The 16,041-nt window shown below is 44.1% G+C and overlaps 1 protein-coding gene across 2 annotated transcripts in view; it reads right to left on the bottom strand.

Moving 5' to 3' along the window:
- The window catches only part of LOC138630718 (mediator of RNA polymerase II transcription subunit 13-like), a 73,770-nt gene extending 64,924 nt beyond the window's left edge, over nucleotides 1-8,846 (bottom strand). The window contains exon 1 of one of the 2 annotated variants that reach the window (XM_069715215.1): nucleotides 7,297-8,846. In XM_069715215.1, the coding sequence (XP_069571316.1) occupies nucleotides 7,297-7,368 (72 nt within the window). In that variant the 5' untranslated portion in view covers nucleotides 7,369-8,846. The remainder of the gene's footprint in view (nucleotides 1-7,296) is intronic. The other variant, XM_069715214.1, reaches the window with a different exon arrangement.
- Nucleotides 8,847-16,041: the final 7,195 nt, after the last annotated feature.

Genomic DNA, 16,041 nt, shown 5'->3' with positions numbered 1-16,041 from the left:
TAGTGAGAGAAGGATTCAAATTGTATTAAAAAATTACTCAGTGCAGTAATTGTACAATTAGCACTGCATGGAGGCTTCTGAAATGGCGACAAGCAGTTAATAGTCTGATTGTTCCTGAAATTGGGCAAATGAAGCATAAGCAGTATGAAAAATATCTCATTTGGCTTGTAATTTCCTGCATTGATTTTTTTTCCCACAGGGATGCTATTTCAGATAAAATGACAGCCCTGCATAAATCAGCAGGACTTTTCCTTGTTTCATTACACACCAGAAAAACAAAACAGGGGGGAAAAAAAAAAAAAAAAAAGGAAAAAGTGCCGAGCAAGAAAGTGTTTGTGGTTTTGTGTGTGTGTTTGTGGGTCTGTGTGTGTTTGCGTGCAGGACGTACACGGGACCAGGCGTTCTCTGCAGGTCACACCTGAACAGGTTTCAACCTGCAACTCACCCGGTTGCTGTCTGTGAGCTGTTGTTTGCTCACTAAGCGGGAGCGGCAGCCAATCAGAGCGTTAACACTAAAAGTCCTCCGCACTTGAACACACAATTTTATGTAATCCTACTCTGGTCCTCCTGCTCTGTCCATTCACTGTTTACAACAGACACAACGGGGCCTTGCCAGGTTCATATCTTTGCTGAGATCACCCCGTCTAAACTTTTGGCCCCGTGGCTCCATGCTCACTTAGTCATGTCAAGTAAATCCTCCATCAAACCTTTTGTGCCTCGCTACTGTGCTGCCATGTCCATTTACTCCACGAAGCCAGCCAGGACTGAAACTGAGATGTAAAAATGTTCATTAGCATCTGAAAAAACAGGAGAGTCTGCCTAATTCAAGATGAGAGAGAGAGCGCTGTGTGGCAGAACGGGGAGAATCGATGCTCCGCAAACGGCTGTGAATCAACAGTCTGCACATATTGTGTTTGTTCACATGAAGTGGCCGTCTGATTGGTCGCAGATAATCTCTCAATGGAACATGAACACATGATAATTAGAATTTGCGACAGCGCAGCAGACAACATGAATGTCTTCTCTCTTCCCCCCCTTGTTTTGCAGCTCTAAGAGACACTCTTTAACCTAAGTGTGCTCTAACTGCAATTGAATCCCAGCCAACCACGATATTGGCAAAGCTGTCTAGCTTGCAGAAAATATTTGCCCAGTTACAAGCAGGGCAATATCTTCCTTTAAAGAAATTCTCTTTGTTGACGTGCCTGCAGTCAGGTGAAGAGATTGCAAACAGATCTCCCCGAGACAAAGCCCAGAGCTCCCGTGTTGATGGCACAGAGACCCACAGCATCATAAAACACGTGTTTTATCTGTTTCTGGAAGGATTCTAACAATCGGGCAGCAAGCCTCCAAATTTGGGTTCAATCCAGAAGCAGTGTAGCAGCACACACCCGAAGTCTAATAGTTTGAAGGAGAGTGGTGTTAATCTGTGGGTGGGAGGAGGTGGGGGGGGGGACAGCAGGCGGGTGGAAGATAACTAAAATACTGTGAGATGACAAAGAACAGCCGCCTTTAACAGTGAAAAATAACAGCATATTCAAATTAAGTTTAATTTCAAACATGTTTCAAGATAGTAAAGACGGGCAGTTGGAGTTTTTTGCAAATCGTTTTGGGGGAAAAAAAATACTTTTAAGACTTTGAAGGGGATAAATTTATCCTACTAACAGATGTTTCACAGTACAAAACCGAGAAATGAACATTCAACAATGTACAAAAAGTGTCTACGATCAGCTCCATCATAACCAGCATTACACTAAAACATGAACATGCTGCCTATAGCTTCATGTGTAGTTAATGCTAATGAACAAATATACCATAATGCAGAATGAGTACCTTTAATTTGTAGATTTCAAAACACAACAGCAGCAACACAGCGACAATAATTGGGTTAATCTGCATCTCTCTCAAAGTCTGTATGCCAGCTATCAAGCTAACTTTGCAGCTATCACAGGCACTCGATGGCACCGGCTACTGCCCATTCCTGCCAATCCTCCTTTCCCACTCCGCCTTCTGCACACATGCAGGAACACCAGCGGGCGCTAAGAATAGAACACAGCTGGCACTGCGGGGTTTACATATTTCACACTCAAGCCACCGTGCTCCAAAATACTCCTGCCCATCCTGTCCCATTTCCAGCTCTGGGACCAGCGGTGGTTCCCTCCCTCCCTCCCTCCCTCCCTCCCTTCCTCCCCGTCCGTCTTTGAACCGTTCTTCACCTCTGTGGCAGGTCCCTGACAAGCCTGCTGCTCAGATAAGATCCACGACGGCACTCGGGAGAATTCACCAGAAAAAGATCGGTGTAGTAAAAACAGAAGTGGGAGCGAGGAGATCCCCGTCTTCCCGCTTCCCCATTTACGCTCCACCCCGTTTCTGGAAGCGGCGAACCGGCGACGGCGCCCGTTCCACGTGTCGTTCCGTTACGGCTGCAGACCTGTTCGTCCGGGTTCCTGACGCACGCGGTGTTTACACGGGCGGGCCGCTGACGGGATGAGTCCTGTCGCGTTGACAAGGGATTCCCACAGCAGTGACAGGAGCAGATTAGTGGGAGGTGCCACACGTGCACTCGAGGTGAAGCCAGCGCTGGCTGTCGAAGCTGCGAGCGAAGAGCCAAAAGGCTCAGGGCGGGTTTCAGGGCGGGTTTCAGGGCGGGCTTCAGGGTGGGTTTCAGGGTGGGCTTCAGGGCGGGTTTCAGGGCGGGTTTCAGGGCGGGCTTCAGGGTGGGTTTCAGGGTGGGCTTCAGGGTGGGTTTCAGGGTGGGTTTCAGGGGGGCTTCAGGGCGGGCTTCAGGGGGCCGCAACGTCAATGTCACCCTTAAATATCTTAATATTAACACCACAATTTTTGTACACGACTAAAACAGTCAAGGACCAGCATACCTGCTTTCATAGTCTTAAAGTTCCTGATTTTAGGAGGGACAGATTCTAATCTACTTTTTATTAATTGGTAAACAAATCAAATCAAAAAAATCTAAACTAACAATAAACGTACTGATAACTCAAATATGCGTGCACAAAGCGTGAGTGATGTATTCGGCTGCATTATGGAAATCATAATCCCATCAATGAGACGCACCCTTGACCTGAGTGCTCCTCCTTCATCACAGCTGTCATTTCACTCAATCTTACATAAACATACAAAAGCCACTCGTTAAAAAAAAAAAAGTCTCAAACAAATTCACTTAAGATATGGTGAGCTTTACGTTGACTGAAAACTAAAGTGTCAAGCTTTTCTATGAAATTATGTAAGAAAATTGGTTTACATCATTTCAAAGAAAAATATGTTAATCAGGGAGGCTCATTGAATCTCACAGCAGCTTGTGTTTATTCTACAGCTGACAAATACTTTATTTTTGAGGCTGATATTTAAGAGTTTAAAAGATTTGATTTTATATAAGACTTACATACATTTAGTTGGTAAATAGCAGCTGTTTTACTGATAAAAAAAAACAAACAATGTTATGTTGACACCGTTTCCAAATTAGTTCATTGTTGCCATTTATGTAAATAACACCACATAATATTTCATGCAATACATCAGATGTATTGATCTGCCTATAATTGCTTCATACTGATTGATCATCCAGGCTCTAATTTACTAACATTTGTAATTTGAGTACTTTATTTAAGACTCGGCTTCTTTTTTAAAAAGTAAAAAAAAGGATCTTGTCAACGTACATTTTTCAGAGTGAGGTATTAAAGTAGCATCACTTTAGTTTCAGCGCTCAGGTGTTGCATCAGCACTAACGCAACAACTTTTCATCCGATTTCCAGCTCTGTACAACTCAGCAGACCACGACACACACACACACACACACACACACCTCTTTCTCATCCCTAAGTATCCACCACCATCAATAATGAGGAAATGCAAACAGTCTATATTAAAAAGGCAGCACTCCTGATTACCTGCTTCTTCTTACAAGCCACGGCCACTCACCTGCCATAAATCAAGACACCGCTGCTAATGGTATTCCCTCAGCCTCATCTCTTAGCACTTTATTTCCACACCAGACAGTAGCGTCATCATTATACATGCAAGATCTCTATTGGAATACAGTTGGGCTAATGAGCACCTCTTAGTTGATCACATTAGACCTGTACTTGAGGACACTTAATTACCAGTGTTGCACTCAACGCGCCTCCGTCGAGGGGACAGGAGACGTCCTTTAATTAAGGTCTCTGCATTCTACCTAATGTTTGTACAAGCCTGCATCCCCGGGATATATAGGAGGCAGTCACGGCCCAAGTACAGCCGATGAGACAGGTGTGTGTGTGTGTGTGTGTGTGTGTGTGTGTGTGTGTGTGTGTGTGTGTGTGTGTGTGTAATGTGGGTGGAAGATGTAGTGCGTGTTGCATTTGTGATACATACTGTATGTTTGTGTGGGCATGTGGGTGTTTATTTTTTGTTCCTCTCTTTGTGCCGGCACTTGGTGTTTGTGAATGCATCTCTGTGTGTGTGTGTGTGTGTGTGTGTGTGTGTGTGTGTGTGTGTGTGTGTGTGTGTGTGTGTGTGTGTGTGTGTGTGTGTGTGTGTGTGTGTGTGTGTGTGTGTGTGTGTGTGTGTGTGTGTGTGTGTACACTGTGCACATTGTAAACCATGCAGACTCAGGAGACTAACTTCAAACACCCATCATATTATATACACACACACACACACACACACACACACACACACACACACACACACACACACACAGAGCAAGGCTTCCTGTGCTGCGAGGCTGTTAACCGTCTCCTCCTTGCGTTTCATATTCAGACTGGGACTCTGCGTTATGAGAACCGGCCCAGTCCACAGAAAGATGACTGTTTTCTCTCTGTCATTACGTTCTCCATCTTTAATTTTCTCTCTTGCTCCGTCGCACTCTTTCACTCTCAGTTTCTCTCTCTCAAAGAGGCTGAGGCTAGCAGTCAGGAAATGCACATCAGTCATAATACTTTCCTAAAATGAAAACAGATTCTGCTGCAGTCCTTCCTTCAGCCTCGCGCTCTGCTCGCTCCCTCGGCTGAAAACATTCCTCCGTCTTTCCTCTCGTCCTCCACCCTTTCCCTCCTTCTTTGCCACTTCAACTCAGCTCACCAGCTCGGCTCTTTTCTCCCACTTACAAGAGTCTCGTTTGCTTTCTGTCACAGATGGATGATCACCCGCACACGAGACAGTTGTTTTGTGGGTTGTGTGATTGCAGCGATCTCAAGTATCTGACACCGGCCTCGCCAGTGTGACAGTAATCTGTCCCCATATCAAATCCTACAGAATGAGCACTCAGGCTTTCTAAGCTACTTTTTACTGTCGCAGGTTGGAATAACAGCGAACGGGACGACGAGGTCAACGCATGCTGGAATGCCGTTTAACGGGCTGTCGGGCCGCAGCGCAGGAAAAGGTATCAAAAATATCCTGTTTCAGAGCTTCTCTTCTTGTCATTTATGGAGTTTTAAATTCACATCAATCTAATCAAAGCAACATTTTCTTTGCTGACTAATAGTCCATCAATGTCTTGATTACATGACTACTTCAGTACTAAAGGAACTACTACCTGCAGGAAATAAATGCAAATATTCAGGTGAATCGCATTTTTGTTTTTTTTGCTTCTTCAACCTCACTTTGCGAACATCTGTGTCATCGTCAACATCTGCATAGACTCTTCATCGCCGTGTCTGTCTCTTTGTCTCCGTCGTCTCGGTGTGTCATTGGTGTTTTGTCCCGTCCTGGACTTCCCTGTAGGAGCCCTGCCAGTGAGCAACCGCTGAGGCACCAAGCCAGTCATAAATATTCTCAACAAGCCAGCTGATGGATGGTCTCTTTCTCCCCGAGTTTGAAAGGGATGTTCACGATGGCCAATAATGCCACGGAGAGTGAATGAAAGCTTTTTTCCACGAGGGAACAGCCTCGAATGAGATGGTGACAGAGACCAAATCACTGTTTTCTATTTGTGGCAGGCGGAGAAAATTTAAGACGTCCGATACTGGAATGCTGTTGTGTGTGTTTTCTGCGTCGGTGCACAGAAATTCAAACGAGAAGCTTTTTTAAATAGCTTTAAAGGTCCTGCTCTGGATCCCTACCGCTTCTCGTTAGTCACAAATATCACTGAAATACAGGAAAACAAAATCTAAAGTTTAGTTCTCCTCTCTGTCCACTTAAAAACAACAACAAAAAACCATCAAGATCTATAGCTTGTGACACATGTTTATATATCTTTAGCGTGACTTGGGCGTTTGTAACGGGGGCGGGTGGGGGGGGGAGGCTGGTGGACAACCTGCATGATCACCTAAAAAGCCCTCAGGACCCCGATGTTGTTGAGGTTCTCAGCAGCTTGTGCTGGAGCCCAGTCTACCGCATGCCTTTCCACTTGGCTGCCTGTCGTAGTAAGACAGTTAACTCGCTGATTGCAGGATGAAAACTGTGAAAACACACGGCTCAGCCTCTTCCACCCTCAAAACCAGCGAGTTCTGCCAAAACAATACCGCCTGTAGAGTCAAAAAACACCTTTCTTTCAGATAAACCGAGTGTGAAAGTGCCGTTTCCGTTGTGTGCTCGATAGTGTTGTCGTCTCGTCAAAATCTTAAGCGTCTCCTTTCTGTGAGGGTTCAAAGATTATTTGAACCCATTTCCCTCTGGAAAACTGTTGGCTTTTTGTGTGCTCCTCGGATCACATTCGCTTTCAATTTATGACCCGAGGAGCAATCTTTGGTTTTTTTAGAGTCTTCATGCATAAAACTGTGATTTGGTGAAGAGCTGTTTCTTTATTCTTGCAGAATAATTATTGTTTCTGCAGAAACATTTGACAGAGGCAGCCTGCTCTCCAAGTTAGTTGCTTGGCAATACAACAGAGTTCCAACAAGATTTCCAGTGAGATGATGATTTAAAGGGGGAGGAGGATACTGGGCAGAGAAACTGTGCTAAACAAATCAATGTTCATCTATTGTTTACCTGCTAAAGCCATACCAGAGCTGCTAATAAATAACCGGTCAGGTGGATGTATTGGCATTTGAAAATATTTAAAGCATCGTGACATTTGTATTGTGCTAAAATGGGATTATAAAGTGGATTTATTCTCGTTTAACCGTGTTAGTTTTTGTCTTCTGGGCTGGGAGGTCTTATTAGAAACAGGCTCAGCGGTGAAATATGCTGTATTTTTTTTTCCGGACCACTAACCCGGGTTAATGATTTCCTAATAACAGCATCAGCAATTGGTTCACCTTTGTACAGCAGACACACATTTAAGCGTGCCTCCCACGGTCTTATGACTTGCCGATCACAACTGCCTCTGGTGTCTGTGACGTGCATGATTTATTAATACTGTACCAGAGAGAAGATGTTGGAGTGGCAGTCCTCAAGGCTTGCACCGTTAGCCACCCAATTCGCCGTTGTAGTCATACTCGTCCTCCTTTGGGGTCGTCAGCGCAGGGCATGTCGAAATCCTACATCGGCATCAAAACACCGAGCAGGGCTGACAAATCGGTTCCCTTAACCAGTCTGCCAAAAAACAAGCAGGCTTAAAAACCTCACAAGAGGTCCAGATAATAGACTCGGGATGGTCGGCGGGTCGAGGAATGGGCGTATTCAGAAAGAAGTGCAATATGCATCCATAAAGCCCCGCAGATATGTTGTAATGTTGTAAATCCGAGCGTGCGCGAGGATCACAACATTTGTACAATCCAGGTCAGGCGCTTCCAAACGTGCTCCTCTTCACCCAGAGAGGTGGATCCATGTCAATCCAGAGGAAGAGCGGCGTGTTTCCACATCTCCGCGGATACTTTCATCATTAAATGACCATAATCCACACGGGAAAGCCACTTCGTTCTTCGGCGGCGAGGAGGGAGCAGCCTCCAGAAAAAAAAAAAAAAAAAAAAAATTTAAAAAAAAAAGAAAGAAAGAAAGAAAAATGTCAAATTAAGAGTCCAAACTTCTTTAAATATAAAACACGATCGCTGCCCTGCAAAACAATCCAGTTCGAGCCGAGACGTGAACATGCAGGATGTGTGATTCCGTCTGCTCCACAAGCTGATGCACCACTTGTGATAGTTTTGGAGAATTGCATGTGCTATTTATAGCCTTTTCTTTCTCGCCACAACGGTTCCTCTCACAATGTAGTCCAGTCCGTCTCCAACAAACAGGCGTGCGAGCAGGAATGTTTAATCCCTCTGTTGCTCTTGAATTAAAACGGACCTCACCGCAGACGAGGGGTCGCTGAGCAGCCGAGGACAAGGAGGAAAAAAGCCCCCCCCGTGCTCCTCCGTGGCAGGGCGGACAAAGTGGAGCGGGTTCCCGGTGAAACCCCCGAATCAGGAGTCCAAGCGTTCACACGAGAGAAACTATTCTTCCACTCCGCCACCAGGAAAACGACGAGCGGCCGACGGCAGACGGAGGTTTGAAAAAATCCTTCCTTCCTTTCAGTTTTAAATCGTTACGAAACGTCCTCTCAGCCGCAGCAGCCTCAGCTCGCACAAAAACATCACACAGGATTTCCGAAATGTTCCGTTCAGGTAAAAGTGTCCGTCCGTGTCCGGCGCCGATGAAAGACTGTGTTGCACGCTGCAGGCTGCTCTCCAGAAACACCTCGGCATCTAACCGCGGATCCTCGAGAAATGATCTGATTGTTGAATTAAATCCTCAAACATGTGCATGATTTCCTCCGCGGCGCCTCCTTCCTCATTGTTTCTCGCCCTCGGAGCTCGTTATTGTGCTGCTGAATAAAGTGTGCGTGGAGCCTGGATGTGTCATTCTCACCCTCTGTGTCTGTTTGTTTTACGCGAAGCGGTGGAGCTTTTTCTTTTTTTCTTTTTTTTTTTCCGCGCACGACCGTCCAGCCCACCGCGCATTGTAATGTAATGGCGGTCGGAAGCGTACTACCGAGACTCGCCTTTCCATTTGGCCAAGTTTGTTCTCACGTGATCAAAGTCTGGGATTACAGTACTGTTAAGTATCTTTGATATGAGACTGGATGGTGGAAACGACGCGCCGCTCGTGCGCACAGACGATCATTGGCATCCCTGTCTTCTTACACTCTAAATGTACCTTTGATGTTTCTATTAAACACTTTGTAGAGAGATTATTTTACATCATGTTTTGTTTTTGTTATCACTGCATGGTGTCACTGTGTGATGCATTGGTTATATAATGTAACTGTGTTCTCACAACAGAGGATGTGACAGAATAGAGGTCAGAATGACTTACTGAGCTCAGACTGTGTTTCATAAGAGAGATCTATGTAGGTTAGTCTTACACTCAGCAAACCTTTCACATATTATGTGGAACATTTGGTGATCGCTATTATTAGAAAGAAGAAAAAAAAAAAAAAAAAGAGGACAATCAAATCAAGTATTTATCCAGACTGGTTATATTCAGGGCTGTAGCCAAGATTTTAGAGATACTCAGGTTATGATGAGGAAAGTACCCCCCCCCCCCAGAAAGAAAGAAGGTCTTTGCTCAGTTGGCTGTTTATTTCACGAGTTGTACCTAATTCTGCACAAATTAAAAACAAAATTATTTTAATAAATACAAAAATGTTAAATGTGACAAATCTACAAACAAATAATCACCCAACTCTTCAGTTAATTCTCTGTGGAGCATTTTAGTGCGTTTCAGCTCGTTGTTTGAATTTTCCGGTCTGCTGCTTTACTCCTTTAACTCTTACTGATCTCATCAACCTTGTTTCCTGCAGCAACTTGCAGCTGTTTGCAACTTTAAAGTGGGTTTGTTCAGTGGGTTTATCAGACAGTCACCGGTTGATAGAACGGTGCATTGAGCAGCTGAAGAGACAGAAATTTCCCTTGAGAGTTAAAAGGAGAATTAATTTTGGATTTCAGATGACCTGCAGATGAATGCAGTTTATCTGCTGGGTGTTAAATTACGCAACTGTTTGCTGACACTTTCGCCATTAAAATATTTCAACATGTTTACAACTTTATACATAGCCAGGGGCCATAAATACACTGCTCCAAAAAATAAAGGGAACACTTAAACAACACAGTGTAACTCCAATCAATCCCACTTCTGGGAAATCAAGCTGTCCAGTTTGGATCAACACTGATTGAGGATCAATTTCACCTGCTGTTGTGCAAATGGAACAGACAACAGGTGGAAATGAGGCAATTATCAAGACAACCCTATAAAGAGGTGGTGACCACAGACCATTTCTCTGTCCTCGTCCTTTCTGGATGATCGTTGGTCCCTTTTGCATTTTGCCCGTGTCCTCACCACTAGAGGGAGCATGAGGTGTCTCCAACCCACAGAAGTTGTTCAGGTAGTGCAGCTCATCCAGGATGGCACATCAATGCACGCTGTGGCAAGAAGGTTTGCTGTGTCTGTCAGCACAGTGTCAAGAGGACGGAGGACATACCGGGAGACGGGCCGGTCCACCAGGAGACGTGGAGGGGGCCGTAGGAGGACAACAACCCGGCAGCGGGACCGCTATCTGCTCCTTTGTGCAAGGAGGAGCAGGAGGAGCGCTGCCAGAGCCCTACAAAATGACCTCCAGCAGGCCACTAATGTGCATGTTTCTGCTCAAACTGTCAGAAACAGACTCCATGAGGACGGTACGAGGGCCCGACGTCCACAAGTGGGGTCTGTGCTCACAGCCCGACACCGTGCGGGGAGATCGGACTTTACCGGAGAACACCGAGATCGGCAGCTTCTCCGTCGGCGCCCTGCGGTCTTCACGGACGAGAGCAGGTTCCCACTGAGCACGTGTGACAGACGTGACGGAGTCTGGAGACGCCGTGGAGAACGTTCTGCTGCCTGCAACATCCTCCAGCGGGACCGGTTCGGCGGCGGGTCAGCGACGGTCTGGGGAGGCGTTTCTTCGGAGGGCCGCGCAGCACAGCAGATCTAGGATGAGTTTAAGTGTTCCCATATTTTTTTGAGCAGTGTATTTCAACATATTTACAACTTTATACATAGCCAGGGGCCATAAATATATCAAGTAATGCAAGATTTAATGGCATGTTTTCAGGAAATTTCTCTCAAAATCAACTACTGCAGCCAACTAAAGTGTAACAAAGTTCTTTTCCAGAACTTTTTCTATTCCCTCTTTAAAAAAGACCCAATTTTAATGTTTTTTTCCAAGAAATTGTTCAAAAATTTATTGGGAAATTACAGGCTACAAAAGAAACCTATTTTCCAACATAGAAAACGGTTTTGTTTGTCATTTATTTTGTTGGGTTAAAAGTAATAAACTTTAAATATTCGGATTCTAAAAATAAAAGCGTCCTGCTAAAAGAAGCTACATGTAGCATCAAAACTCAGCCGGAGTTTGCTTCGTGTCCCAAATGCAGAGACACACTTTGAGGTAGACTGCAGAAGTCCTTCAGAAGTCAGTGCATCAAATATATTGATTGTACTCAATAATTTATTGGCGGTACGCTCTGGATGTTTTTTATGTTTAAATTACACGGGTGTATGAATTTGCTCCTTAAAGTTTTAGCATCAAAGTTTACTGTGCAAACTTAAATTGGCCAACAGGATAATGTCCACCTGGACTCATCTTGTAAATTGAACTGCAGAGACTCGAGTGTTTCATCTAAAAAATTTTTTTTTTTAAAGTTGAAAATAGAAAAATGAAGGCAGAAACATTTGCACATGGATCCCCAGAGGTCTTAAAAAAAACATTCAAGTTTATTTTTTCTCGACAAAAATCTTTTTATCTCTAAATCCAATTGTTTCCTCACAGAAATAAAAATTTAAAAAATCACATTGAACTAAATAACTTCATTATTTGCAGACATTAAAATGATTTTTAAATGCCTACACTCGGCTAACCTTTTATCCTGTTTGCAGAAGTGCCAGCGGCGTGTCACATCTCCTGCAGTCTAAAATAATCATCACTGCAGTTTACAGAAAGGAAAATCAATCATGTAAAATAATTTCTGGAGTACAAGATTTGTAATAGTCAAACCATTTTTCTAATTACTGTGCTATTTGAAAGTGTTATTATTCCCCCGACTAAAAAAGAAATCTATTATGAGCCACGATTGTCGGCTGAAAACAATTTCACATCGCAGCTTTGAGAGTTTTGGTTTGACCCTCATGTGAAATGTGTAACGGACTGACGGTGGTTTGATTTGTGTTTTAGCTCATTGCACGATCATTTGTACATAAAAGATGTTACCTCCTTATTGTAAATCTAACCGGTGTGTTCGTTTCGCTGCCTTTCATCTCCAGTAAAGATCACTGACACGTCCGGTGCGTTACGTTGTAAGTCAAATTCTCACATTAATCACCTCATGCAGCTTTATGTATGAGAGGAAACGGTTTGAGGCTCCTGCATGCTGTCACCGTCGGGGCCTTCGGTCTGGTGATTCCTCTTATATCTGCAAAAAGAGGGTGTGTTGGGTGGGAGGGAGGGAAGGCGGGGGGGAGGAGATATGAATCAGACGGATGAGCGAGGGCTTAGCCTGGCGGTTATTGATCCCTTTGCTCCAAGAATGATCCAGAACTCATTTGGACACTTTTCTCCCCCTTTTTGTTCAATACGTTCTTAAAGGCTTTGAAAAGATGAGCACAGTTGGCACACTTGGTGTGGAGCTGATGGGATGAGATGCTATCAGTTTGAATAAATCTATTTCAATACGCCACACATTTCCGCTCATCAGGCTCCCGCTGACTTGATCTGTGTGTGAGGAGAAAAGATGCATTACTGTTCTGATTACAGATAATGTGTCTGTCCAGACGACCCGTTTGGACTCGTTGGGGTTGGAAAGGATGCCGACCGGGAGGGTGTGCGGATCTTTCATTTAGTCCGTCATATAAACTGACAAGATGCTGTAAACTGTGAAAATATACCAACAATATATCAGACAGTACAAGTGTTTTAGCAGCGTATAAAGTACGTTTACTGTCCTGCGACTTCTTCATGTTTTTGTCCTTTAATCTGAGATATCAGACCGAGATGAGGAGTGACGGATAAGAAGGAAGTGTAAGTAACTGTCAGAAAATTAGACAAAACTAAACAGCACAGATTTGATTATAATTCGACATTTCTCACTCACTGATATGAACGTTACAAACTGACTTGTTTTTTTTCCAGGTATGAATACTAACTAAATATAAAAAGCTGGAGCGCAAACGATTTACACATCGTTAAAGTCTCACCTAAGACTTTACTTAGAATCTGTTCGCAGGGAAATGAAAACATTAGAAATGGTTCCTCGTGACAGACGTTTTCTAAATGTTTATCACCGTTAACAGTTCTCATTATTATTTAAGAAGCCGTAAGCGATAACGGCACCCTCCTTCCTCCTAATGCCACCGCAGCAGCGATGGGGAGGATTGCCTCGTATATTCGCCGTTACAGTCTCGCAGCAAACCACGCAATTAGAAACTAACGTTGGCTAGCAGATTGAAAAAATTAAAATTAAAAAAAAACACCAACAAATATCCGCATCGCTCCTGCAAATGAACGAATAGCTTACATGTCTAGAAGCAGTTTGGCTAGCTGAGCATCACCTTGCAAATCCTTCAAAATCTTGAGTTTTTTTTCAGCGATATAAATGTTGGTTATTAACTCCTTTTGTTTGTTTTTTTTCCTGTCAGCTTTGTTTTCCTTCAGTCATCGTAATTCGCTCTGAATATTTCAGGGTGTTCGTGGGAACGCTGGAATAAGCCGCCGGGCTCGTTACGTCCCGACCGGTGAACACTCCCGCTGCCCGCCTGTGAACCAGCAGAGCGTCGTTCTCTTTCCTGATTGGTTAAAGCGGGAACGGGACACCAGGAAATGTATTATATTTATAGCAGCTCAGAGGGACGGGGCGACCCAAACAATTAACCAAACAGAGCGTACTATCTCACACTTATCTTTAACGACAACAAAAATTGCTTACAGCACCTTTAATTTAAGATGAACACATTGCAAGGGATTATGGGACTCAAAGGGTGTTCATCATTCACACCCAGAGAGGAATGTGTTTCTTTGAAGAAGGAGAGGTCGCCTCGCGGTATCTTCATTAGTGATTGATGGATCACCGTTTGCCGAGTTAACACACACCTAGCAGCAAATTCTCTCCATAAAATCAGATGGGAGTCTCGCCTCTCTTCGTGGGTCCGACACCGCTCCGGCATTTCCTGGAGCGCGGAGAGTCTGGCTGAGAAGAATAGATGGTGTGCATTATAATGAACATGGCTGACACCGCCTCATCCATCATTCCACCCAGGAAAATTATAGCAGTGCCAGAGAGAGAGCGAGACGTTAAATCACAGAACGTCTACAGGTCGAACTCCTCTCACATCGTCGTCAGCTCATTGCTCTTATTGTTTTTAACTGCTCGCTCCACTTCTGCTTTTACTGTTGGTGTCACTGTAGCTCTCTTAACGCAGGTTGTCATGAATATATTTCTCTCTGAATACACGTCCACGTCTGTCTGCATGCCATTCTGACTGCATCCTTCTTTTTTTGAAGGTTTTCGAGGCACAATAACTGTTTGTTTTTTCCCCACTACCAACAAGTCTGTGGATTGTTTTTCAAAATAACAATTTGGCCTTTAACACTGAAAGAGGAATTTTAAAAAATGGCCGTCATAATATCCCAAAGCGCAGGATCAAATACTCAAAGATGTTCAATTTACAAAAATACAAAAATACAAAACAAAAAAACAAAAAGCTAATTTTCCCTGAAGAGAGAATGAAGTGGCGACCTGCCGTGACGTCACCATCAGGTTTGTGATGAAGCCTCCTTCTGAAGTGACCAAATTTGGATGAAAGGTGGAGGTGGGGAGGAGCGAGGAGGAGCGAGGGAGGAGCGAGGAGGAGCGAGGGTGACCTGCACCAGCAACCTGACTGCCAATCAAACCAGAAGGCCCCGAACATCAACTATGGACTCGTATTCAACAGAACCACCAGGACACTGACCAGAAGAGATGAATGCAGTGATCACTTAAATGCATCACGGTTGGCTGGATTACATGTCGGGAAGATGAACGCATTTGAACTCTCGGTCTCTTACTGGTAGCCAACTTTAAAAAAAAAAAGGTTCGCTAAAGAAACATACGAGGCTACAGAAAGTAAAAGAGGCTCTTCAGCGCCATGAAACGTATCTAGAAGCAGAAATACACCCACAAGGGTGCGATCTCATTTTAGATAAATCTTACATTTGAACGCCTCATTTCTCTTTTTTTCTAACTAATGAATTTTTGCCATCCTCCAATGGTCAGAATTAAGATGCGTTCACAGAACATCAGTCATCTGTAGCATCTACCGACAGCACGTGAGGGTAAATTGAAGCTGCAGAAAATAACCTGAGTTACGCTCTCCCGCTCTAAAACTGCACGAGTCTCCGCGTGAACATCCGTCACCGACGACCGAGCAAACGTCCACCGGTGTGAAACTCTCAATCTCAGTTCTCCACACAACCGTTTATCATGAGGTCATCGTTACTCTGTTCTGAAATCGTAAACAACCAAATCTAAGGGGAGCTTCACTATTGTACATATTGTGTAAAATAAATCAGAGTAATTTATGAAAGAAGTGTTGTTTTCATTTACAGTTTGGGACCGAGACGCCGGTGAAACTTTGGCCTCCTTCATACAGAAGTGATGCACTCTGAACACAACGAAGTGACGCTGAGCACTTCTTGTATTTTTCGGGCTTTTGAAGTTGTCGTGTTGACGTCCACAGCGGAGGAGTCTACCTGGATGTGTGCGCGAGTTCATCTGTGATCTCGAGTGATTCACTCAAGCACCGTGAAGACTGTTGTAATTGTGCATCCGCAGCATATTGATTTCACGATGAGCAGATGATGTCTCTGTAAGATGACTCGAGAGATGGGGAAATTAGATGTTATTGCATAACAACAGACGACGAGGAATCGTACGGTACGTTATCAGATTTTAAAGAATGATGTCAAGCTATCAAACTCACTGACACGCGTGCTGCGATTAGTTAATCAAGTGCAAGGCGGTAAACAAAATATAGATTTGAATTTACATTGCAAATAGTAGTTTAAAGTTATGCAGGGTAGGAGATAGCCTGAAGGTTAAAGCGAGGCCTTTAATCCCCAGTTGCCCCAGTAAACCTCCTCCGTGGCCGCTATACAAACCTGGTTGCATATTTCAACCT

This window comes from Brachyistius frenatus, unplaced genomic scaffold (genome assembly GCF_029030835.1).
Source record: "Brachyistius frenatus isolate BFR_SWC_R1_liver_20210118 unplaced genomic scaffold, ASM2903083v1 Contig_140, whole genome shotgun sequence".
In the NCBI taxonomy this organism is placed as follows: Eukaryota; Metazoa; Chordata; class Actinopteri; family Embiotocidae; genus Brachyistius; species Brachyistius frenatus.
The sequence above is the reverse complement of the archived record's forward strand: the minus strand, read 5'-3'. Positions and strand labels throughout refer to the sequence as shown.